The sequence below is a fragment of the Pelodiscus sinensis genome, chromosome 17 (genome assembly GCF_049634645.1).
Source record: "Pelodiscus sinensis isolate JC-2024 chromosome 17, ASM4963464v1, whole genome shotgun sequence".
In the NCBI taxonomy this organism is placed as follows: domain Eukaryota; kingdom Metazoa; phylum Chordata; order Testudines; family Trionychidae; genus Pelodiscus; species Pelodiscus sinensis.
The window spans coordinates 15,248,354-15,272,584 of NC_134727.1; the positions used below are offsets into that span (position 1 = coordinate 15,248,354).

Here is a 24,231-nt window from a genome sequence, read left to right on the forward strand (position 1 = left end):
ACCTGGGTGAGGCAGTTGGGGTGCGTGAGGAACAGGGGTGCCAGACGCAGGCTCTGGCTGGGAGGCACTTACCTAAGCATCTCCTGGCCTGCAGCACTCCCAAGGCAGGCTGGGCTCCCTGCCTGCTGCAGCCCCAGACCACTTGAAAATACAGGCTGTTCCCTCCACATGGCTCTCAACTCCAGGGGGGAAGAGGCTTGTGCTGCCCCCCCATCGCCCAGGCCAATCTCTTAGCTCCTATTGGCTGGCTGTTTTCATCCAATAGCAGCTGAGAGATTGGCTGAGGTCAGTTTTTACTGGTTGGTTGTTTCTGTCCAATAGGAGCTGAGGATTGGGCTGGGGGCAGGGAGGTCACATTAAACAGCAGCATTATGGGGAAGTGCCGTGGGCTTCGTATGGCTAGAAAGCTTCGCAGCTACCATTGTGATCAGAAATGGCATGACAAGCAATACAAAAGGCCCATTTGGGAACTACCCTGAAAACCAACTCCTTTGGAGGAACTTCTCGTGCCAAGGGAATAGTTCTAGAAAAAGTTGGTGTAGAGGCTAAACAGCCAGCAGAGTCCAGCTGATCAAGAACAGCAAGAAGATAATAGGTTTTGTTCCTAATGACGGTTGCTTGAACTTCACTGAGGAAAATGATGAAGTTCTGGTTGATGGCTTTGGTCTGAAAGGTGACGCTGTTGGTGACAGTCCTGGTCTCCTCTTCAAGGTTGTCAAAGTAGCCAACGTTTCCCTCTTAGCCTTGTACAAAGGCAAGAAAGAGACACATGTTCATAAATTTGTCATGCCATCTGGGTTACTAATAAACTTCAATTTGATTTAATAAAAAAACATAGAGACTTCACTTTAAACCACAGCACCTGAGGGCCTGAGGATCCTGGCAGGGTGGTCCACAGGACAGATCCAGAGGCTTGGCAGGCTGGATCCAGCCCCCCAGACTGTATTTTGCCCAGCTCTGTGTTAGGCCAAAATTCTTATCTGTTACCAACAATAATTTATAAAACCTAATGTGACTAGAAATGTTTTTAGAACATTTTCCCCCATTGATTCTTCTCCAAAAATTAAAAGGAAAACTTACACAAAAGAACCACACACAGCCATCTTCACTCTGGGAAACACAAAGAGAACAGCAATATGCTAGTGCAGCACAAATGGAAAACAAAATTGTACAGTCTAGCTTCTTTTTCTAAGCTGAGTAGAGTAAAAAAAATGAGTAGCTGAAAGAGTGGATTGATTTTTAAAATCCTTTCTATTTTAATAAGCAGTGTCCTTTTAAGAGTAGGACCAGGATTGGGTCATTTAAACACAACTGAGATTTGCCAGTAATTTCAGTGGGATCAGGATGCCATATATTAAGTCTATTTATATATTTATACATTTCATCATTGTAGTATAGGAGCACATGGTGAACTAGACACAAAACTTGCCTATGTTTGCTCACTGAAATGGAGAATATTTGGCCCAACCACAGATCACATCCATCTTCATCAGCCTAATGAGGGAATATTCACGTGCAATGAAACCAAGGGAAATGCTCTCATGGGAGTCAACTCTGTGAAAACAGCTGTTAAGTGTTTTCCGCACATCTGTTTATGATTCAGCCTCTGTTTCAGTATTCACACACACTGCTAAAATTCCTAATAAGGGAAGCATTGGGTCAGAGGAAGGAGCAAAGACCAGTCATCACAGTTTGTGCCACTGTATGTTAAAATTCACAGTTGTTAATTTCACGATTCACACTTAATTGAAAGAGATGAAAACAACTTCCAAACATGGCTTAAATCGTTGAAGAGGTCCTTGGAGATCTCCCAGTTTAGAATACCATGTTACTGAGCTGAAGGATGCAAAGCAAAGTGGGACTCTCATATAACTACATCTTCTGGATTTTCCCACTTCTGAGTTTAGTGACAAAGCCACTAGAAATGCAATCTAACCTCGATACACTGCCCAAAGCACCAAGTGGGTTTTACTGAAATCCAGTACATTTTCTCTCAGGCTGGGTTATAAGACTCTATCTATCAGAACCCTTTTGTGCTATGTCTGCAATGCTGTTTATGAAGGAACTGGAGTGAGTTAGGGGTTTTGCATTGGAAACCAGACCTTATACACTAACAGAACAATTACTAATGAGATGGAGCACAAATAGTGAGCCTGATCATTGGTGATGTTTTTAAGCTTCCAAGAAATAACATGGTAGAAGATAGGGGAGTTTGGCCATGTTGGTTCACTTCCATTTTTAACTCATCACCAACTCACCGAGCTTCCCCAAAGGATATCAGTGGCTGTGATGTGATATATCACCCCAGTGCACATGGACATGTGCAAATGGGAGAGTATGGTAGGGAGCGTGGCTGGAATTCCGACAGGATACTATTAAAAATGATGAACAAATGGGAAGCTAATCTTTGACACTGCTTTCAGTTTTTAAAGTGCTCGTGTTCAGTGACATTCACCAACAGGTAAGGTTTTTACAGGTAAACCCAGAAGCAGCTGGTGGTATCTGGGAGAGGACAAATAGAATCACACTTTCTTTTTAAGATACATACATGTATTCTCACTCTCTCTACTTATACATACTATCTCTGTATGGATGTCTGACTTCTCAATAGCCTTTTCATCAGAGCTGAATATTTAGCTGAGTATATCCCTGTTTTCATAGGGCTTTTCCCTGCTTTTTGCACAAATTTCTGCAGCATAGCTGGCAATTAACTTGGAACACTGATCTCCCTGCAGCCATTGGGCTATGCCAATGTTCTGACATGAGACTGTCTGCTATTGCCATCCTGGCTGAACTCCCTCCCAACACCACATCAGCCTCTAGATCTTGTGTAGGTTTGTGTCATATGCTAAACACTAGTCAATTTAATAAGTGCAGGTGAGCCCAGAGTCCAGGCCCTCCTGCATCCAGGGGACAGTGTTTAGAATTCACTCATTTCAATAGCCATTCTGCAGTTAGCTTTGCTGTTCAGTATGTCACAGATGGTTGGGCGGCCCCCATTGCTCGAGTCTTGGCTTCTGGCAGCAATATGTCCATTGTGTTCTGTTGAAAGCTTGAAGGTGAACAGGTGACATGAGTCCTTTTGCTCACTGCCTTCCTGTTGAGAACTCAGGAAAGAACTGGAGTCCTTCCACTCCTGGAATGTGTACATTTCCGTGTGAGGGTGAGTGACTTTGCTCAGGTAGCCTGGGCTAGGAGTGGCTGAGGATAATGTTCTCTGACTGCCACTTAGGAAGCTTCTGCTGTCTTCCAATGAGTCTTTGCGGGAATGTTCAAAGGAGCCTGGATTCCAGTTCCTGTAGTTGTAGGCCCACCATCCCAGCCGCCTCCGCCGGTGGCACTGGCACCTCAAGATCTGTACAAAAGCCCTCTTGAACTCTTTGCTTGAGCAGGGGTAGATGATTGGGTTCAAGCAGCTGTTGCAATAGCCAAGCCAAAAAATTATCTTGAAGATAGTTTCAGGTGGCTTCAAAGCAGAAAACATAGACCCTATTAGGGAAAAACAAGCAGAGAAAGCATCTGAGATAACTGTTCTCAACCACCTCTATTAAAAAGTATAAGATGAACCCATGATGTTCATAATCATTCCTATGAAGGTGCTTTTGTTAAAAGGTTATATCACCCTCGCCACTTCAATTAAAGTAGACTTGATATGTCTAATGGGAGCCATAGGGTCTGGAAACTTGTTCTCTCCAATCTTGTCTAGGTTATCTAAGGCTCCAAAAGGAAATAATAGTCAAAAGATACAAAATTGATTTAAGCCTGAAATAAGCTAAAGGTCACACAGGTTTGCATAGAGCAGGGCTTTGTAGCACAAGCAGAGGGGTTATCTCATGAGCACTTCCTTTCCCAGTCACCATCACATCATTTCCTTGCACCAACTACTGCATTTGCTTAGACAGAAATTAATATTAGCAATGCATTTAACGTATTAGTCTAATCAGATGAAATTTAGCATAATGCAACATTCTGAAAGAACACCTGTAGGCTCTGAGTTACAATTATGGGCCTCTTGCACACATTTATATTTCTAGCTGGAGCAACCTGAGCAGGTGGCTTCAACACGGGAGTTTAATTTCAGAAGTTGGAACTAGCTTATAAGTCTTTTAAAAACAGAGAGATGGCTCAGAACCTACATGCCAATGCTCTGAGACTCTTTTTGCACTGAAGCAGTTTTAGGTTATCTGAGCCATGAAAGCCTCTGAGTCAGCAGTATCTATCAGCCTGCTTTACTGTGGCAGGAGGAATGAGATCGTAGGCATAGTTCCTCATCTGTCCAAGCAAGGCAAAGGCTGTGGCCTGGGTCTGGAAGCTATGCAAAACCCTGTTTAATAGACATAGCTATGTGCTATTTAGTAGGGAAACAGCTGAGTCATGCAGATAAATATAGCTGCTGCTTTTCCAGTCAGCATGGTGGGCTTGATATTAACTATGAGAATCTTAGCAAGCTTAAATCCCATGGAAGCCAAGGAGAGAAAGGGGCATACCACAGCTCATGCCTCAGCCTGCCTTTCTCCATTCCCCAACCCACGTGGCTGTGCTGGTGCAGAGGGGGACATAATATGCTATTAAGCTGACAGACTGGAGATTACTTCCTGCCTCTGCCCAAAGCAAGGGGACTAGGGCAAGAATGTTGTCTCCCTTTTCTGGACTGCTTAGTGGGTGACACAGCCATCAGATGCTAGCTCTGTACATGGCTTAGAAGAAAAGCATGGATCTAGCGCCGAGGAATTTAAAAGGTGCATAGTTCATGACTCTTGCATTTCAGAGCATAAACCAGTCTCCAACCATTGCACTCCCACTAACAGTCCTAGAGCTTCCAAGGCTCTGCCCTGGTTCTGTACTGCAGGAAGAGATGAGTGTAGCACAGAGTGTAACATTGGAGAAAATGTGAAAAATACCCAATGGACAAACCAAAATCCTGCAAGCACATTGGCTGTATCTGCTCAGCTCTGAGTGCTTTTTAGTGAAAGATTCAACAAACATTCATGTGGTTCTAGGGAATAAACCATGAAAAGGGTGTGAAGCCTTTACACTGTTTTTGTGACACTTGATTCAAGCTTATGACTTGAGCCAATATGGGCAAGAAATGCCAAGTCATTCGTTTTCTAAACAATAACTATAAATATTTTCTTTGGATTTGAAGAAAAATGTCCTGTGATTGTACTGCATAAATATAAAAACTGATTATCTGGAAGAATTAGTCTAGGGCTTATCCTTTAAAGTACAGGCAGTCCCCGACTTACGCACTTACAAACGGGGCTTTCTCGCCCCGGAGCTCACAGGCAGCGATCTGCCACCTCGACCTCCGGGGTGAGAAAAGCTGCTCCCGGTGCCCCTGGTCTGCTGGAGACGGTCTCCAGCAGATCAGGGGCACCGGAAGCGATGCCCCAGCCGCGGCGTGGTCCCGCGCCTCTGAGGCTTTGCCAGAGCAAAGCCTCAGAGGTGCGGCACCCCGCTGCCACTGCGGCTTTGCTCCCCATGTCCCTGGTCTGCTGAGGGGGAGGGCGCAGCTAGTGTGCCCCCCCCCCAGCAGACCAGGCTTTTGTTGCCGGACCCTGGGGCAGAGCAGCTGGGGCGCTGCCGGTTGGTCCCGCAGCGCCACTCTGGGCACTATTGGACCAACCGGGCAGCACCCGAGCTGCTCTGCCCCAGGCGTCCTGATTCAGCCGCTGCTGGTCAGTTTCAGCAGCGGTTGAATCAGGACTCCTGGGGCAGAGCAGATGGGGTGCTGCTGGGTTGGTCCAGTAGCGCCGAGGAGCGGTGCTACTGGAGCAACCCAGCAGCACCCCAGCTGCTCTGCCCCAGGCGTCCCCAAGTCAGCCGCTGCTGAAACTGACCAGCGCTGACTACAGGAAGCCCGAGGCAGAGTTGCTCTGCCCTAGGCTTCCTGGAATCAGCGCTGATCAGTTTCAGCAGCAGCTGACTTGGGGACGCTTGGGGTTCTTAAGCTGAATCTGTATGTAAGTCAGAACTGGCGGTCAGTTTCATCAGCGGCTGAATCTGGACGCCAGTTCCGACTTACATACAGATTCAACTTAAGAACAAACCTACAGTCCCTATCTTGTACGTAACCCGGGGACTGCCTGTATCTCTATTTTGTTTTCCAGAATCAGAATAAAGTCTAGATGAGCTCAACATATTAAAGATTAGTAAGACCTATGAAGGAGCTGAAGAGCACATAGAGCACATGTTGTGCTGGTCCTACATAAACATTGGCTCTTTTTCCTCAGGAGACTGGAATATATATTTAATCCTGGAAACATTTACCATTGAGGAGACATTTACCAACCAGATTTTAATGTTTTGGGGCAGAGCAAAGTTTGGACATAATCCATTTAACAGTGTCTTTATCTGTAAATAAAAACCAATAGTTAAAAAAGAAAGAAAGATTGCTAGAAAGACTTTGCCTATCAGTAAGTAAAGCAAAAGGAATTCCACTGAAGTATTATTATTTGTAGCCAGTTTTCCACAAAGCAGTGGAATAGGTTAAATGTTAAGTCCTGGAAAAGTGGGTGATATTGGTAAGAGCTAGTGGAAATGTGAGTTGTAGACAGTTAAGAAAAGAAGGTAACAGACATGTCTTTCACACACTTTCAGGATAGTCAAGTTTTCAGATGTTTGCTGATGACAATCTCCAGTCAGTCCCCCAGTTCTTGTATGTAAAAGGACAACTTCACAAGGGCAAAAAAATTACTTTCCAATATCCAAGGCTGAGGGAGGTAGCATGTGTTCAGTCCTGATTCTTGAAATGTCACTGAGCCTTGGCAGATCATTTAAAAAAATCTACAACCAGGGGCTCCCAGCTGGGAGGCGGGGCCGCGATTGGCACTGGGAGCCTCTGGTTGTGTGCAGAAGCCGGGTGGGGGGAGTGGCTGGAAGTCCCAGCCATTGCCCCCGCTCCGCCCGGCTTTTGCACGTGACCACAGGGCTCCCAGTACCAATCGCGGCCCCGCCTCCCAGTCACTCTCCTGCCCCCTCCAGGCTTCCGTTCAGTGCCCAGCCAGAAATTCAGAAAGTACCAAACATTGCACATGTCTGGTATTGTCTGAATTTTTCTACTGGACAGAGAGCACAAATACCAGACTATCCAGTAGAAAACCGGACACCTGGCAACCCTACTCAGCGGTAGCCGTGGAGCTCTGGCCACAGGCATGGAGCCAAGCAGCTGCAGAGTTCTGACCCCGGCTGTGGAGTCAAATGGCTGTGGAGCTATGGCCATGCTGCTCTGGCCCCATCAGCAGTGGGGCAGGTGGCAGCTAGACATCCCTAGGGCAGTATTCCCTCTAACCTGAGAAGCAGCACAGCCTCACAGGTGATTAATCAGCCCTGCCCAGTCAGTCAGCTCCTTGCACAGAGCCCTGAGCTTCTGACTGGGCGGGGCTGATTAATCACCTGTGAAGCTGGGCTGCCCCACAGCTTAAAGGGACACTGCCCAGGAGGCTGAAGCAGCAGCGGGGCCAGGCTAGTGCCCTAGTCTGGTGGCAGCAGGGCAGCATGGGCTGTGAGGAGAGGGACCTCCCCTGGTCCAGCAAATCACCTTGTTTGGGACCAGTCAAGTCCCAAGGGTGTACCCGGACAAGGGAGGTCCAACCTGTAGTAGGAGAACAAAATTAAAGGTAGGTATGGTGACATCATATTTTATATGTTTTATGAAAATATGCTTATGATACGAATATGACATAACGGAGATATGCTTTATGCAAGACGGGTCCTGTCACAGGGCAGTGGAAAGGTGGTGATATACTGAATATGATTATCCCATTGGTATGCATACAGCCTTTTCGTAGAGAAAGTTAGCTTGAAGTGGTTTCATCATATACAGGGTTTACAGTTTGGTTCAGTGGTTCTCAGCATCCCCTTAGAAAAATTGTCCCAGCTCCCCTGGAGATTCTTGGAAACACCTGGAAATAAAAGTCTGTAACTCAAGGGGAATAACTCAAGGGGAAAAGACTTTACCTGAAATAATATCTAGGGTTTGAAATTATTACTTGTAACCCATGTTTTTTTAAATCAATCTAGCTTAGATTGTGTGCTTTGTATTATTTCCTTAGTAGCCCAACTTTGCTTTATTTGCTACCACTCTGACTACTGAAAATACACCCGGCGCACACTTTCACTTTCGAAACAGCTGGCATTCGGAGTAACATGCCGGCGAGATCATGCTAATGAAACGCGAGATATTTAAATCCCTGCTTCATTGACTATTTCGAATGCCTGCATTTGCATCCCTAGTTCGAGCTAGGGTGCAAGTGTAGACATACCCAGACATAGCAAAAGAGACTTAGCAAATTACTGAATAGAAAAAAAATACTGTTTTTCTTTTACACAGCACTTTGCATCTGTACATCAATTCAAAGTGCTTTTACAAAGTATCATCATCCATATTTTATAAGTGGGGAAACTGAGTCACAGAAAGGTTAAACTGAATTGCTTAGCCAGGACCATACTGGCTAGCTGATAGGACTTTGCAACAATGTCTCAGATCAGCGATGGGCAGCCAAGAATAGTGAGTGGGCCTCCTTCATCTCAGTGGGCCACATGACCAGTAGTGGGCAACCCTTGGGTTAGGGGCAGCAATTCCCTTCACAAAGAAGCAGGAGGCCCCTTCTCACACAGTGGCCATCTTCATACTTCAGCCTCCACTCTCCTGGCCCAGCAGTGCACCGCCAGTCCCCCTGCCTGCACTTCCCAGCCTACATGGACATAGGCAGGCCACTGCACTTGTGACCAAAGCCCCGCAGAGCCTGAGCGGCCCCAAGCTATGATGTTACCCGTTGTGAGAGTGGGCAGCACTTCCTTGGAAGCCTCTGTAGCTTTCTACTCCTAGGAGCTCAACCAGCCTTATCTCCCGCAGCTGCTACCTAGGCATCTGCCTATAGCTAGGGTGGACTCTAGGGTTAATAGCTGATGGGTATTTGACTGGCTTGGCTGTCTTTTAACATGCATTTGCCAGAAAAATAATTTAATCTGCTTGTTTTTTTCCAATGTGGGTCTAAAGATTGGCACTGTTATCACAATACACTGGGATACCTAATGTTATACGTGTCTGTGTCCAGCAAAAGATGAAGCAATGGCCTCGTTTCTGCAGTTAAAGTGATAAACAGTTGAAAATACAGCAGTTCTGCCCACAAACATGCAAGCTCATGGCATGTGTGTGAGAGAAGGTGTGAGTCGCAGGTGAGTGAGCACGCCTGTGATGTTATCAATCCTGTGTGTTGTCTCTCCTGACACTGAGAGGCCTGGTCTACAGGCCCTTATTTCTAAATAAGAAGTGGAGCGTCCACACTACCAAGCCTGGTATTTTGAAATAGGCGGCTGGTTATTTTGAAGTCTGCACTCCTGCTTTCTGCTAGGAGTAATACTGATTTTTCAATAACATTAGTGTGGTCATTTAGTTGCTGCTATTTTGAAATAATTGACCTCCAGGGACCTTTCACAGTAGCACTTGTGGTTGCTCTGGCCACACCTGCTAGCTCCACTTCTCCCCTTCTCCTGCAGAGCTTTTAAAGCAGTAGACTGCAGGAGAAGGGCTTGTGGCACAAGGACAGCCTTGCCAGCCCCATGCCACACTACAAAAGCTCAGGAGCCATGGCCAACCCCAGAACTCCCTCTGAGCCCTCCCTCCCCCCCCATAGCTGCTAGCACTCCTGAAGCACCCTTAAGGGGTGGCCAGTGACACAAGCGGGCACCGCCTGAACTGCTGTGGAGATCCTGGACTGCATTGAAGTCTGGGGCGAGGAAACCAACCTCCAGGATCTCCACACCAGAAAGCGCAAAGCCAGCCTGGCTGATAAGGGTCACACGCGGACTCTTGACCAGGTCTGCATGAAAATAAACGAGTTCTGGTAGGCCTACAATAAGGTCAGGGAGCAAAATAGACACTCTGGAGTGGCACCACACATGTGTCGGTACTATCATCAGCTTGATACCATTCTGGGAGGGGGGCCAGTCACCTCCCCCATCATTGTCATCAAGTCATCAAGAACATGCCTGGCTTCAGCCTCCATGATGGCGGGGTTGTGGAGGACAAGGAGAAGGAGGAGCAGGCCAGCTAGGCAACCATGACCATGAGCCAGGAGCTGCTCCTCACCCTAGAGCAGGTCCCCCTGTCCCAGGATGTCTCCCAGGTGTTGGACGAACCCGGGGAAGGCACTTCAGGTGAGTTCTATAACTTTCCCCATATACACGCAGAAGCAGGTGGCCCACTGTGAGGGGCTGGGTGCTCTTCACTTGGCCTATTCTGCCTGGAGTTCTCACAACAGCCTGTGCATGTGGGTACACATGGAGCACCAGTCTGGAGCACTCAGCTCCATGATGCTCTCACACAGGAATCCCTTCGTCCTTCTCACAGGAGAGACCTGCCTTACTCTGGCCTCCATGGTGGGACACCTTCCCATGACAAGCTACCACTAAGGAGTCTGATGTCATTGAACCACACAGCAGTGCCGCACATGGCACAGGTTCGTGCCCTCACTGAGGAAGCATCTGCTCCCAGTCAAGTGTAGCGATGGGGAGGAGACTGATCCTCTGCATGGGAACCTTCTGGGAGGAGAAAGAGAAGGGGACCTTAGTAGCACTCTCTCCAGCAAGTGGCATCTGTTGCTCACACACACCTCCCCCAACACCTCTTTCCTCCTCCTCTAGTAGGCAGCGATAGAAGTTCTCTCTCTGCCGGATGCCACCAGTGCCGGACCCAGCATGTGCGGGACACAGAAGAAGGCAAAGCTGTCCTGTCGTTACTTCCCACCCTTAGGCTCCTGGCCTGGCCAGCACTTTTCTATGCCTGCTTGCATATAGGCCAGGGGTGTAACAAAGCTTCCCTGAGACATCTGTGCCCCTTCAGGAAAGTGCCAGCTATCTAGGCAACAGATAGCCTTGTTCAAAGCACATCTTCATCGTCTGAACCAAGACCTTTGGTGTCGGCTCAGAGATTAGGGCTAGGCTTCATACACAGTGTCTCCTGGGATGACTGCCCTTGTAACTTTTTTTCACAGATGGGCCAACTGCGAGCCTGGCACCAGAGCTGGCCCAAGCTACAGGCTGACTGGGCTACTGCCCGGGGTGCCCCATTATAGGGGGCATCACGTGGGGCTGCCAGGCTGGGCAGGGGTGGTGCCATGTATGCACCGGGTGCCCGGGGCAGGGCCGTGCATGCACTGCACACCCGGGGGCGGGGCCGTGCATGTGTCACACTCCCAGGGGCGGCACCGCGCTCCTGGGTTCTGGGGCACATGAATGACTCGGGCTGGCCCTGCGTGGCACATCCACCACCTCCCATGCCATCCTCCCAACTCCGTGGGATCTGCCAGAGGAAATGCACATGGGAAGACCTGCTGGGTGAGCAGATGGCCTGCCTCCACTTGTTCAGAGTGGAGTGCATGGCCTTGCGCCAATAGCCACCAATAGCCACCTTCCCGCCTCCACCCTCACTCCTGCCCCATGGCTTCCCCTTCTATTCCCCTGCAGGGGGGCTGCTGGGACTCCCAAACATGGGGTGGTGGGAACTCCAGGGCAGCTGAAGTCTCCAGAACTGACCAAAGCAGGTGACAGTCCCAGCTCCATCCTTAAGCCCCCCCTTCCTTCTCCTTCCCACTCCGCCATTTCTGTTTCCTTCCCCAGTCTCTCCCCTGTTTTATATCCCCCAAATAAAGATACTTGTTTGTTTAAAAAAAGGCGTTTTTATTTGCTCTGCAAGGATGGTGGGAAGGGAGGTCAGGGGAAGGAAGGGGTGGAGGAGGAAAGGCACACGCAGGAATGCAGGGATCCCTTGTGGAGAGGCGCGGGGGTGAGGTGTGGGGGAGAGCCTCACAGCTGTCCTTGGCTTAAACTCATCCTCAAGGCCTCTTGGATGAGCACAGCCCCCTGATGGCACTGGTATCTAGTTGCTCGTAAGCCCTGGCCAGCCGTTCAGCCTCAGTTCCCCAACATGGCAGGAAAGTCTCCCCCTTGCTTTCACAAAGCTTGTGAAACACAGAACAGGCCTCCATCACAAGGGGGATGTTGCACTTGCTGAGGTCCAGATGGGTGTGGAGACTCTGGAATCTCCCCTTCAAGTGGCCAAATGATCATGCAGCACCTGTTCAGCCTGGGATTGAAGTTCTTCTTGGTGGGGTTCAGTCTGCCAATGTAAGGCTTCATCAACCAGGGGAGCAAGCGTTTGGCTGCGTTGCCTAAGATTCACATTGGCATGTCTATGTCCCTGACCCTGATGGTGTGGTTTGGGAAAAAAGTGCCAATGTGCATCTTTTGGTACAGGCAGGAGTTCTGGAAGATCATGCGATTTCCCCAACCACCTGATGTTGATGTCCATGAACCTGCCCTTGAAGTCTACCACAGCCTGCAGCACCATCGAGAAGTACCCCTTCCTGTTCATATAGACCGAGGCAGAGTGATCGAGGGCCAGGATGGGGATGGTTATGCCCTCTATCGCCCCCCCCCCCCCCCACAGCCCATAGTAATAAATCCATCCATGATAGTGTCAATGTTCCCCAGAGTGATGACCCTCCATAGCAGCATGTTGTTGATGGCTTTGGCTACCGGCTACCCCACACTGAACTGGTTGCTGACAAAGCGGTAGCTGTCTGGCATGGTGAGCTTCCAGAGGACGATGGCCACATACTTCTGCAGGGAAATGGTGGGTCACAGTCAGATGTCCTATTGCCTGAGGGGAGGGATGAGCCATTCACAGAGCTCCAGGAAGGTGGCCTTCTACATGAGGAAGTTCTGGAGCCACTGCTGGTCGTCCCATCATTGCATGATGATGCGGTCTCACCACTCTGAACTTATCTCCCTTTGCCAGAAGTGGCATTCCACGGTGTCCAGGTGTTTTAGGGGCATTTGCAGCAGCAGGAGCACCAGGACGTGGGTGAAGGGGTCCTCCAATGTGGTCATCCAGATGGAGCAGCATACGGGCAGTCTGTACAAACTGCGCCATGAGGCACAGCACAAGACCCTTGAGCCTGGCACTGCTTTGCAGCAGCTCCGGCTCCATGGTGTCAGTGCTGCAGCATCTGCAAGGGCAACCAGAGCACACTGCATGTGTTTGGTGTCCCATGAGGGGATAGACAATTTAGGAGAGGCGTGTGAGATGCCGCTGTAGAGAAGAGCCCCTGAAAGCCTGACCAAGCAGCCAGAGGAAGTATCCACCCTCCTGGGCCCTCCCCACAGTGCTTCCCAGGGCTCTAAATCTGAGGCAGGCTCCAATCAGCGTGGACGCATTATTTTGAAATAATTCTGCGCTATTTTGATGCTCCCCTGTAGTGTGGACGCGCTATTTCAATTTTGTTATTTCGGGAGTTATTTTGATTTTATTTACTTCAAAATCATTTCCTAGTTCAGACATGCCCTAAGTGGCTGTTGAAATGAGAGTTGTGGAGTTGCCCCATGAATGGGGGTTATGATTGTTGGCAGTCTTGATTCAGTGAGGAAGTAGATGCTGTGGTTATTTTATTTCTAAGGTCGCAACCCTAGTGGCATCTGAACAGGCAGAAAATTCCCTGTGCACTTTGTTCCCTTCAGGGCTTCAGAAAGTGTCTCTGGCTTCATATCCTCTTCCCTCTCTTCTTTTGGAACCTCCAAAACATCAATAGGAATTTTCAACAAAGATAGAAGGCCCTTCGTTTTTAGGAATTTTGGTTAGATAGGTGCCTCTGTATAGACCACCTCATTCCACCTCTGTATAGACCTGGGCACAATTTGGCCACTGTTGCACAGAATGGTTTTGCCCCTTATCGTACAAACAGGGGAAATATTTTGATTAGTCCCCCTGCCATTTTTTGGTACTAACAATGCCTTTTATTTTATTGCACATACTTTCTAATTAACCTGCCAGGAGCAAATAACTGTGGGCTATTTTGGTACCCTAATAAAATGTTAAAATGAATCTACTGGGCACAGTTTCCAAACATCAAACTAATATTTCCCACTCTAATCTCTAACTATTTTCCCATCACAGTCTGATAAACAGATTAAATATTTCCCAGTCCTGATTTAGATTGCCTTTCAAAATAGCAGAAAAAATGTCGCCTATAATGATCTCGTCAGTGATTTATTCCTGTTGGGGAAGCCAGAATAACTTTTCCCACTCTAAACTATCTGTTTCCTGGCACTTTATGTTCAATAACTTCCCAGCCACGGAATGTATTTTTCTTCTCTTTTTAATTTTATTTATTTGTATTTCTTTTATTTATGATGGTTTGCATTGTAGTATATATAGCACTGCTTATGATTTACCTCTGTCTGCAGGCATGACACCTTCCCCTTCTAGCCATTTCGCAAACCCCCTTATCCTGTAATAATGCAGAGTAGGAAATATACCAGAATCTCAGTCAGTCTAGTAGTTACTGATGGTATTTTGAAAAAAAAAAATCCCTAAACATTACCAGTTGCACACACCAAACACGACAGAACTATTCTGTTTGGAACAAACTGAACAAAAGTGAATAAGGTAATTAGGAATTAAAAGGAATTTTTTCTAGTGAAAGTTAATTTGAATTAGAGTGTCACTTGTGTTTAAAGCAGTTTTTAATGAACTGTTTATTATAGTCAAACTATGTAAGTCACCCGCAGTGAAATCCGCAAAGGCTGTGGGAAACAATTTATGAGATTAGCCTGTCATTACACATTTGATGCATATCAGATGGGTTATTGAACCTATCGCTATCTCTAGGATGGCTGTTTGAGTGCATCTAGACCACCCTAAACTCGAAATAAGCTATGCAATTTACACTATGCAAATTGTGTATCTTATTTTTATTCTAATTTTGAAATTTGGTGCATCTACACATCTCTTAACCCTCATGGAATGAGGGTTACAGGGATGGCAAAATAGCATGCCCGTTATTTTAAACAATGTTTCAAAATAACGGGTGCCTTGTTAAGACCCGGCGGGGTAGTTGTTTCGAGATACCTCCAGTATCCAGAAATACTCAGCAAGGACCTGATCCTAGAAAACACTGAAAGATACTGAGCACATTGAAAGATTAAGATCTAAGTAACTTCTTTGTTATATTCTACCATTTTTATAGCAACCAGGGCCCAGCTCCTGATAATGGGCCCGGTTCTGCAGTTTGTACACATTACAGCTCCTGTGAGCATCTGGGACTTTGCCTAAGTAAAGGATTGCAGGGCTGCACATAGGGCTGTGCAATACAAAACAAACTTCTCTCTTTTCTCCTCTTTGTTTCTTACTTGATTATGCTCTTCTCCGCAGGTGGAAAAACAGATAAGATAACCCCTAAGATAACAGATAGGCTGTGTCTGCTAAGTAAATGCTGTTGAAGTTGGCTTTGGTATGTTTGTACCAGTACATGTGATTTCCAGTCAAGCAAAGGGAAATAAATTATGAATATTGTATAAATCAAATTGTTCATTTATGATGTCATGACCTTGATTGTGTGCCTACATTTCTTTTCATCTGTCCTGTGTGCAGGGAATATATTTTATTTCTGTTGTAATAGTCTTGAAAGCCATGTAGTCAATGGGTAAATATTCATTGATTTATACCTTGTTTTAATATAAGTGGATTGACCATCTTTACGTGTGGGTGTTCTTAGAATATAGATTTGCCGGGAATTTCTCATTTGTCATTTGTGCCCAGCTAGTGGGAATCTGTAAACCATTTTTATTCCAAATTAATGGTATTCCCCCTTTTCCTTTTCTCTTTACTTCCCTCTGATGTTTCCTTTTCTGTCTTCACAGTTTCTCTTTTCTGTCACCTTTATTCCTCTCATTCCTTTCTTCTCTTCATTTTATCATTTTTGCCTGCTCTCTGTTACTTCCCTTCCTATCTCATTTTCCCCTCTAACTTACTAGTTTTCTATTTTCTAATTACCTTTTTCTTTTCACAGTTTATCATTTTCCATTAGCCTAGCATCCATCAGTAATCCTATGTTAAAGTAGTATTAAATGCAATTTAATTACTCTTTATTACAGTAGAAACACCTAGTCTGTCCAAACGGATGAAGTCTGGAGATTAGTAATTTTCTATCTAGGCAGATGTATGATCACACAGTAAGAAAGGTTTTGGGGATGGATGATTTATAGGCTCTCAGACCTCATATTTTCTAGCTATTATAACAGGAACATATTAAACTTATAAAAATTTGGTTTCATATACAACAGGACCCAGTTAGAGAAATATATCTCTATTGTCAATTATAGGAACAAATGATTCCATCCATCCATTCAGAAGTAGGATGTTGATGTGGAATTGCCATTATTCTAATAAAGCATTTCTTACAGTGAAATGTGGTGTGAAGAATAAACTTGATACTGTAGTCAGAAACTGTCACTGGACAGATATTTTAAAAAAAAGATTAAACCAAAGCACATAACAGCACTTAGTAACTATTTGAGTAGGACTGTAGTCCAGTATATGGTCATTTTGGAAAAAGAAAAATGAAGAGTTTCAAGTTTCAAACACAGAATCAGAGGGTTCTAAAGACAACACTGTCACCTTCCTGTGTGAATAGGATAGGATTAGTTGTGGGGGTAGTTACTGCTTATTTAAAACATGAATGGTAGAATCTGATGCTATTTTTAAACTTCCCAGTGATGTTGTGGGGCAGGTATAAAAGAAATATAATTAGTAGGTACAGGGAGGCTGAGTGAAGCAGAGAAGGGAAATTCCACTTCATGAAGGATTTTGAAATTTGGTTTCATTCCAGATTGGAAAAAGACCTCTGAACAGTCTGAAGAAAAAAACTGTGAAAGAAAAATAATATTAACCAAAATGTATACTATAATGCAGTGTTTCTCAACCTTTTTTTTTAATAAAGTACCCTTTAAAAAAAGTTATAAGTACCCCCAGTACCTACAGTTTTCAAACACACACAATTTTTGTTTACCATTGCAACACATTTGTTTAGACAACTTAATTGTAGCTGGGCAGGTGATGAAATTTTTGGGTGTAAAAAGTACAAAAATAATAAAGTGCTGTAAAGTTTAAAACAAAAATTCCGTTTTCTTCAAATTTCAGTTTTGTTGATGTACCCCCCCAGATTTCTCTCAAGTACCCCCAAAGGTAATCGTACCTCTGGCTGAGAAACACTGCTATGATGCAACATTTAGAAAAAATGGAAACAAAAAGGTAGCTTAAAAATTAGAAAGTTTTGTTCCAACAGTGTCAAAATGGGATGTTCCGATGTTGTCTGATCTTTTGTCTCTCTGGTTTGCTCCTTAGTGAAATTTAAGTGAAACTGCTCAAGTTCATGGAAGCATTCAATTTTGAGGGTACAGTAATACGTCCTCTTACTGAAAAAGGTTCTGCCCAAATATTTTGCATGTGTTGTAGAAGAGAGATGTTTCCAGTGTCACACAATGAGTGGGGCTCAAAGCCCAGACTAGAACCCTATTCATCTCTTTTCCAGTCTTCTGCTCTCTATCTCATGCTGCCCCCCTAAATAAGGATCAACTAGAAGCCAAGTTCTTATTACTGTAGTTAGTTATGGCATTATGCTAGCAGTGAGAAAAACTTGGTTTTATGGGGCTGAAAGTCAAAGCTTCTGACCTGAAAAAGGCAATGTTAAGCTAAGTAACAATAAATCAATATTGCATTTGCCTAAAGGAAAAGGGAGATATTACAGTGCATGGTAATTAGTTCTTATTGGATAGAGGGGAAGCATGGAAACTAGCTATTACTGGAACCATTGTGAGTGTGAATTTACTGAATGCAGGAAGACACACTGAACTTCGTTACTTTGCTACAGTCCTTCTTACAATGTAGTTGGCCAAATCAGCATACCAAGGTTTTAATGTTAATTGGATTCTTGAAGCTTCTGATTTTATTTTTTTTTGCCTCCAACATTCAGTATTTGTTTACATTCCCCTAAACTTATTTAAAATTGACCCCTTCAATTTACAAACATTTGTTAATTGAAGTCACAGACAGAGGGTCTGTTATCTATCTTAGGGTACATCTAGACTACAGAGCTTTTCTGGGATACCAGCGGTATCCAAGGAATGCGTCTGCTTTTCTGAAAAAAATGTTGGAAAAGTGGATGTGTTTTGTCGGCATCCCTGTAAACCTCATTTTGCAAGGAAGAAGGGATGTTCCAAAAGAGGGTTTTTTCTGACATTTGGCCCTGTGTAGACAAGCTAAAAGTTGGAAAAGCCTCTTTTGGAAGAAAAGCAGAAAAAGATATGCAAATTGCAAACTGCAATTTGGGTATCTTTTTCAGACTTTTCTTTGTAGTGTAGACAAAGCCTCCAGGGGTTATGAATGATGCAAACTCATGCTCTCACTCTGTTACAATTTGGAAATGCAACCTGTGCAAGTCAGTATACATTGTCAGCATCATTAAACAGCCAATGGCATTTACCCACACAGAGCTGCATCTGTATTCTTTGTGCACCCAAATGCCATAGGGAATTCTATGGGAGTACAGGGTGTACAGGGAATGCAGAATCAGAGAGTACTCTGTACCAACACTTTGGTAAATATGACAAAAAGCTCTGGCAAGGATAGTCCCTGCTTTCTGGCAGCCTGGAGTAGCTTTGCTTTTTGTTTTCTTAGTCTAATGAAAATCCACATAAAATCCTTCTCTTATTCACACCATCTATCTGTGATTAATGGGGTGCCAAATTCCAAATGAACAACTCACCCTGCAAACACAGTAGGATTTCATTCTGCACTATAAAAGGCTCCAGGTCTAGGGACTGGCCTACACTAGCCAAAGTAAGATCAATTCTTCACATCCAGTGAAACGTCACTGGACAACACAATAGTGGAAGCTGTAGTGCAGACAGAGTTCACTCCTATTTACAATTGTGTTTAGCCCTGTCTTCACATTTCAGTGGTGGCTGATAGGATCCTTATGTGTCCCAAGTGCTGCAGGCAGTGACAGGATGGAGTCAATAAGATTCTGCTCCCACCCATCTACATCTTTATCAGTCCCCTGCCATTCACCCTCTCAGTCCTGGCATGTAAAAGAGGCACTGGAAATGACCAATAATAACTCTCCTAACATGACAGAGAGTCAGTGGTTGGCACATTCTGTGGTGCCATCTAGGGCCTGGGGCTAGCTCTCAGGTCCCACCCTGTGATTCATGCTCCTTGGATGGTCAGTCCTCCCATGTAGATCTTCAAATGAAGGACTCTGTCACAGTACAAAACATTATTGTTTAAGACATGGCTCAAGATCTGAATTTAAGAATGTTATGGTACTATAGTCGATTTGAAAATAGGGACTCAGAATTGTTTGGCAGCAGGAAAAACAATGGAAGCTTTTTCATTTGGGTGAAAGGAAGGAGGAAAGAAGGAAAGAAAGAGGAAGTCAATATCTTCAATAAAATACCACTTGGAATTCTTTGTGCCTCATCTGTAATATTGTAGCTATCTGCAGAAAAGCAGGATGTTTTGTGGACAGCAGAAATTCTTTCAAGTTCACTCTCCCTTTTATTTACATGCTGTCAAAACAGCCCTTGAAAAATGCATTCAGGGAAATCCAAACAAAAACTTAATGCAAATAGAAATCTGTCAGCCAAATCCTGTTCTGGTGTAATCACTGCACCTCCACTGAAGCCAATGGAACTAGGCTGATCTATATGCACTAGGAATCTGGGCCTTTATATTCAAGTTGTTTTTCTCTCCAGCTAGCCAGACGTTCATTTATGGAATTTTTATGTTTTAACATACTGTTTTTAGGGCCTGGCCTTACTCCCATTGAAGCCATTGGGGGTTAAATGGGGACACGAGTCTGATATTATTTATTATTAACCAGAGCAAAACAATTTTGCAGCTCTGGGAGAGCCTATGGTGAAGGCTTGCACTTGTTTTGCAAAGGGTTAGTCAATTAGGTATGTCTACACTACAGCGTTAATTTGAGTTAACTTAATTCGAAATAGTTAATTCGAATTAAGCTAATTCGAATTAACGCATCTACACACAAAACCTATTTTGAAATAGTGTTTTGCTATTTCAAAATAGCTCATCCACACTAAGTGGACCCTGAACCGAAGTTAAGGCTGGCCAGAACCAGTGCCGGCAGGGCTTCAGGTTAGGACCCAGTGTGTGGGGCTGCTGCCTGAGGCTAACTGAGCTCCATGCTTAAAGGGACCCTATCCCCACCTGGACAGACAATTCTCAGGGTTCCCCACTTGCTTGTCTACCTCAATGAGGGACAGCAAAGCAGTCCTGTCTTGGAGTGCCCTGAGAGCCTGCACTCAGGACACCACAGCACTCGGCCACATGGAGCCAGAGTTGCCCCTGCGCACACCGGTGCATCTTGTGGAGTTGTTGCCATCAGCCCGGCTGCACTTGCTGCAGACTGCCATCCGGGGGGGGGGGGGGGGTCCATCGGGGGGCTGTCAGGATCCAGGAGGCCCTGCAGGAGAGCGTTCACCCTGAGGAACCTTCAGAGCCACCCTGGTCCTCCCCACCGGAGGCTTGTGCCCCATTCCTCCCTCACCTCCTTCCACTTACCCCTCCCCTAGCCCCCCTTCCTGATGTCAAACAAAAGACACATATGTTCAAAAATAGAAACTGGGTTTATTGAACAAAAATGGGGGAGGGGAGGAACCTCTGAGGAGACTGGGAAAAGAAGGCGGGAGAGGGGAAGAGAGAGGGTGGGAGAGGGGAGGGGGAAACCTGGGAGGAGAGAGCTGGAAGGGGGAAGCAAGGGGAAGAAGGGGGAAGGAAAGCTCAGGGCCCAGGATTGGGGGTCTCGCCGGACCAACTTGATTTTCATGCAAACCTGCTCCTGGGTTCACATGTGGCCTTTGGTGGCCAGGCTGGCAGCTATCCTGCCATAGACAGCTGCGTTCCTCCATCTAGTGCTGAGATCATGGATGTTGGGGGCATCCCCCCAAACCTGAATAAGGTCCATGATCTCCACCCTGGACTAGGAAGGCACTCGCCTTCTGCAGCCCCTGTCAGGCTCCTGGGAGCTGGCAGACTGCTCCTGGGGAAAGGTGGGTGGCTGGCTGCCAGTGGCTTGCTGGCTCATGTTTTGGGGCCTCTGGGCTGGCAGGCTTGGAGCTGGCAAAGGCACTGTGGCCAGGGTCTACCACTTTAATGGCTCCGGGGCTGGGGGAGAAGAGAGTAAGTTTTCCTGGTTGTTCCCAGAGTGGCCACCAGGGCTCCCTGGGAAGGGCTGGATGCTCCCTATTTTGAATTAAGTGTCTACACAGCACTTAATTTGAAATAGCTATTTCAAATTTGGCATTACTCCTCATAGAATGAGGTTTATCAAATTCAAATTAAAGGCTCCATTATTTCGAATGAATTTTGAAATAGCGGTTTGCATGTATAGACGCTATTAAAGTTAATTCGAAATAACAGGTGTTATTTCAAATTAACTTTGCAGTGTAGACATTCCCTTAGGGAAAAGCTTGTGTAAATCTGCTGACATTTCATTTATTATCCTTCTGCATTTTCAAGTACTGGATTTGCTTTATCAACATTTTTTAGTGTTCTTATATTTGATTTATAACCTAATCATTCTTTCTTGGATGCCTTTGGTAAAGGATAACATGTTAGTGAGGGGACCTAATAGCAGAGCTATAGAGAGGTTATCTCGGCTTCCATTCTAAACTCTGATACTCACACTTCAATGATTATGGCTTTTTAATTAAACAGGTTAGTGCACAGGTTTTTAGGGCTCAGCACAAAACCCACTGAAGTACAGTAATTGAAAATACCCCTATAGATTTCACTTTGATTTTGGATCAGCCTGTTTGTTCAGATGCTGCTAAACATTGTACTTTTTGCTCCTGACCTTAACGTAATAGAGTGATCAGCACATATGTCCACTGCTCTGCTGGGTGTTGATAGCAATGTTCCCTACTAGAAAAATCACTTTTTTCCTCTGTTTAATTTTAATAGCTGCCGAATGGTTAAATTCCCAAAATACTTTGAATCGTCTGGTTGAATAAAGTATGCAACTGCTCAACAGAGAAATATATTGCCCTAGACCAATGTTCTCTCTCATCTGTTTCATTCATATGTGGATTTTCTCCATACAATTTCAAAGCATGTGCAAATGTGCACACCAGTAGAAACAAAAATCCTAGTTGTGGGCACTCTTATCAGCTGGGTGCCTTTTTAATATGTCCTGAATGGCTGCACAAAGTGCACAGTTTACAAGGAACACTTTGCCAGACAATAAGAAGATATTCCCTTCTGCAGATTTTTTCCCTTCTGCAGAATCATTAGCATTTTTATCGAGGCCACTTGGTATCACTGGATATCAGAGCCTCTTGACCCGTGATGTGTGTTTTAGAATTTGTAGTGTTTAGTGATGCTATTTATCTTTCATTACTGTCAATACTTTCCCTTATATTCAAACTTTGTATTTTACTTGCATATTTACTTCTGTGTGATGATGTATTTTAATATTTGCATGTTTGTTATCAAATGCCCCAAATATAAGTTAATGAATAAAAGAAGCATCCAATCCCCTGATGTGCATACAATCTCAGGTATTTTGACAAATACCTTTGCTTTGAAAAATAAAACATTGAAAGCAAAGTAACAAATTACTTTAAGTATTTTGGATGAAATTCACCCCTGTGCAAAAGGGTCTGAAGAGCTCTTAGTGGAACTTGAGCGGCATATATAGGCCGTATGCTGCAATGAATCATATTGAGAAGGGCAAGTACTCCATACATGACAACTTGCACTGGGCGTCTGCAGTAACTGTACATCATTATCTTTGGGCTCGTGTGTACTGATCAGAGAATAGACAGAACTGTTTCATCCTGCAGTTTGAACTACTGAACTTTGTTCCAAATATCTGGGCTGAAACTGAGCATATGATTAAATTGCTAGATATACTTTTTTAAAGAACTGAAACACTATGGGTGTGTCTACACTACCCCGCTAGTTCGAACTAGCGGGGTAATGTAGGCATACCGCACTTGCAAATGAAGCCCGGGATTTGAATTTCCCGGGCTTCATTTGCATAAGCCGGGCGCCGCCATTTTTAAATCCCGGCTGGTTCGAACCCCGTGCCGCGCGGCTACACGCGGCACGAACTAGGTAGTTCGAACTAGGCTTCCTAGTTCGAACTACCGTTACTCCTTGTGGAATGAGGAGTAACGGTAGTTCGAACTAGGAAGCCTAGTTCGAACTACCTAGTTCGTGCTGCGTGTAGCCGCGCGGCACGGGGTTCGAACCAGCCGGGATTTAAAAATGGCGGCGCCCGGCTTATGCAAATGAAGCCCGGGAAATTCAAATCCCGGGCTTCATTTGCAAGTGCGGTATGCCTACATTACCCTCCTAGTTCGAATTAGGAGGGTAGTGTAGACATACCCTATATGACACTGAACGGTCAATTTGAGGGCACGAATCTTAAACGTCTAGACTAAAGAGGGCGATAGGAAGAATAAGGCCTAAAACCTTTAGGAGCCCATAAGTCCAAAGCCACCCTGAAGCCTTTGATAAAATGTCATTTCCATGGAAAGATATGAGGCCTGATCCTCAAGTCCCAGTACACTGGGAATGCAGAATCAGGCCCAAAATAACACAGCCCTACATTGCTATGTTTTACTTCCATATTGATAGCTTCTAGGACCCTTACCACTATTACTAATTTTATTGTCAGATTTTGAAAGCCTACTGAAAAAGGCCTTTTTTTTTTTTTAAGGAATACATCTTGATGTTTTCTTTTACACATCAGGTCTCATATTTCAGCCACAGATGTCAATGGGAATTTTGCACTTGATTTCAGTGGATGCAGAATCAAAGTTTATTTAAAAAACAGGACTATGTAGCACTTTAAAGACTAACAAGATGGTTTATGAGGTGATGAGCTTTCATCACCTCATAAACCATCTTGTTAGTCTTTAAAGTGCTACACAGTCCTGTTTTTTGCTTCAGCTACACCAGACTAAGACGGCTACATTTCTATCAAAGTTTATTTAAGTCTGCTATGGCTAGATCCTTGTACCCTTGTGAAGCCCCAGTGAAGACAAGTGGCGGTACTGGTATATTACATGTTAATTTTTAGTAGTGGTGGTGGTGGGGTTTTTCCTTGCAACATATGCTATGTGGCGTATATAAGTTTTACAGTTGGGCTTTTCAAAGGAGACTGCAGGTGTTGGGTGCAAAATTCATATTAGTTAAATTGTGAGTTGAATGCCTAATTTATGTACACTCCTTTAGAAAGCCCAGCCTAATGATTCACCTGATAGAATTAACATTGAGCTACAACTTGCAACAGGTCTGCAAGCTGCAATTCAGTGTTATTTCTATCAAGTGAATTGTTAGGCAGTGCTTTCCAAAAACTG

General features: G+C 45.0%; 1 protein-coding gene and 1 pseudogene across 1 annotated transcript in view; one reads left to right on the forward strand and one right to left on the reverse strand.

Annotated features, from left to right (window-relative positions):
* Positions 1–371: 371 nt before the first annotated feature.
* LOC102461285 (small ribosomal subunit protein uS12-like) lies at positions 372–825 on the forward strand (annotated as a pseudogene).
* The window catches only part of ADRA1B (adrenoceptor alpha 1B), a 30,935-nt gene continuing 7,252 nt past the window's right edge, over positions 549–24,231 (reverse strand). Inside the window, exon 2 of the mRNA XM_006138144.4 lies at positions 549–3,489. Coding sequence (XP_006138206.3) covers positions 2,921–3,489 — 569 coding nt within the window. The 3' untranslated portion in view covers positions 549–2,920. The remainder of the gene's footprint in view (positions 3,490–24,231) is intronic.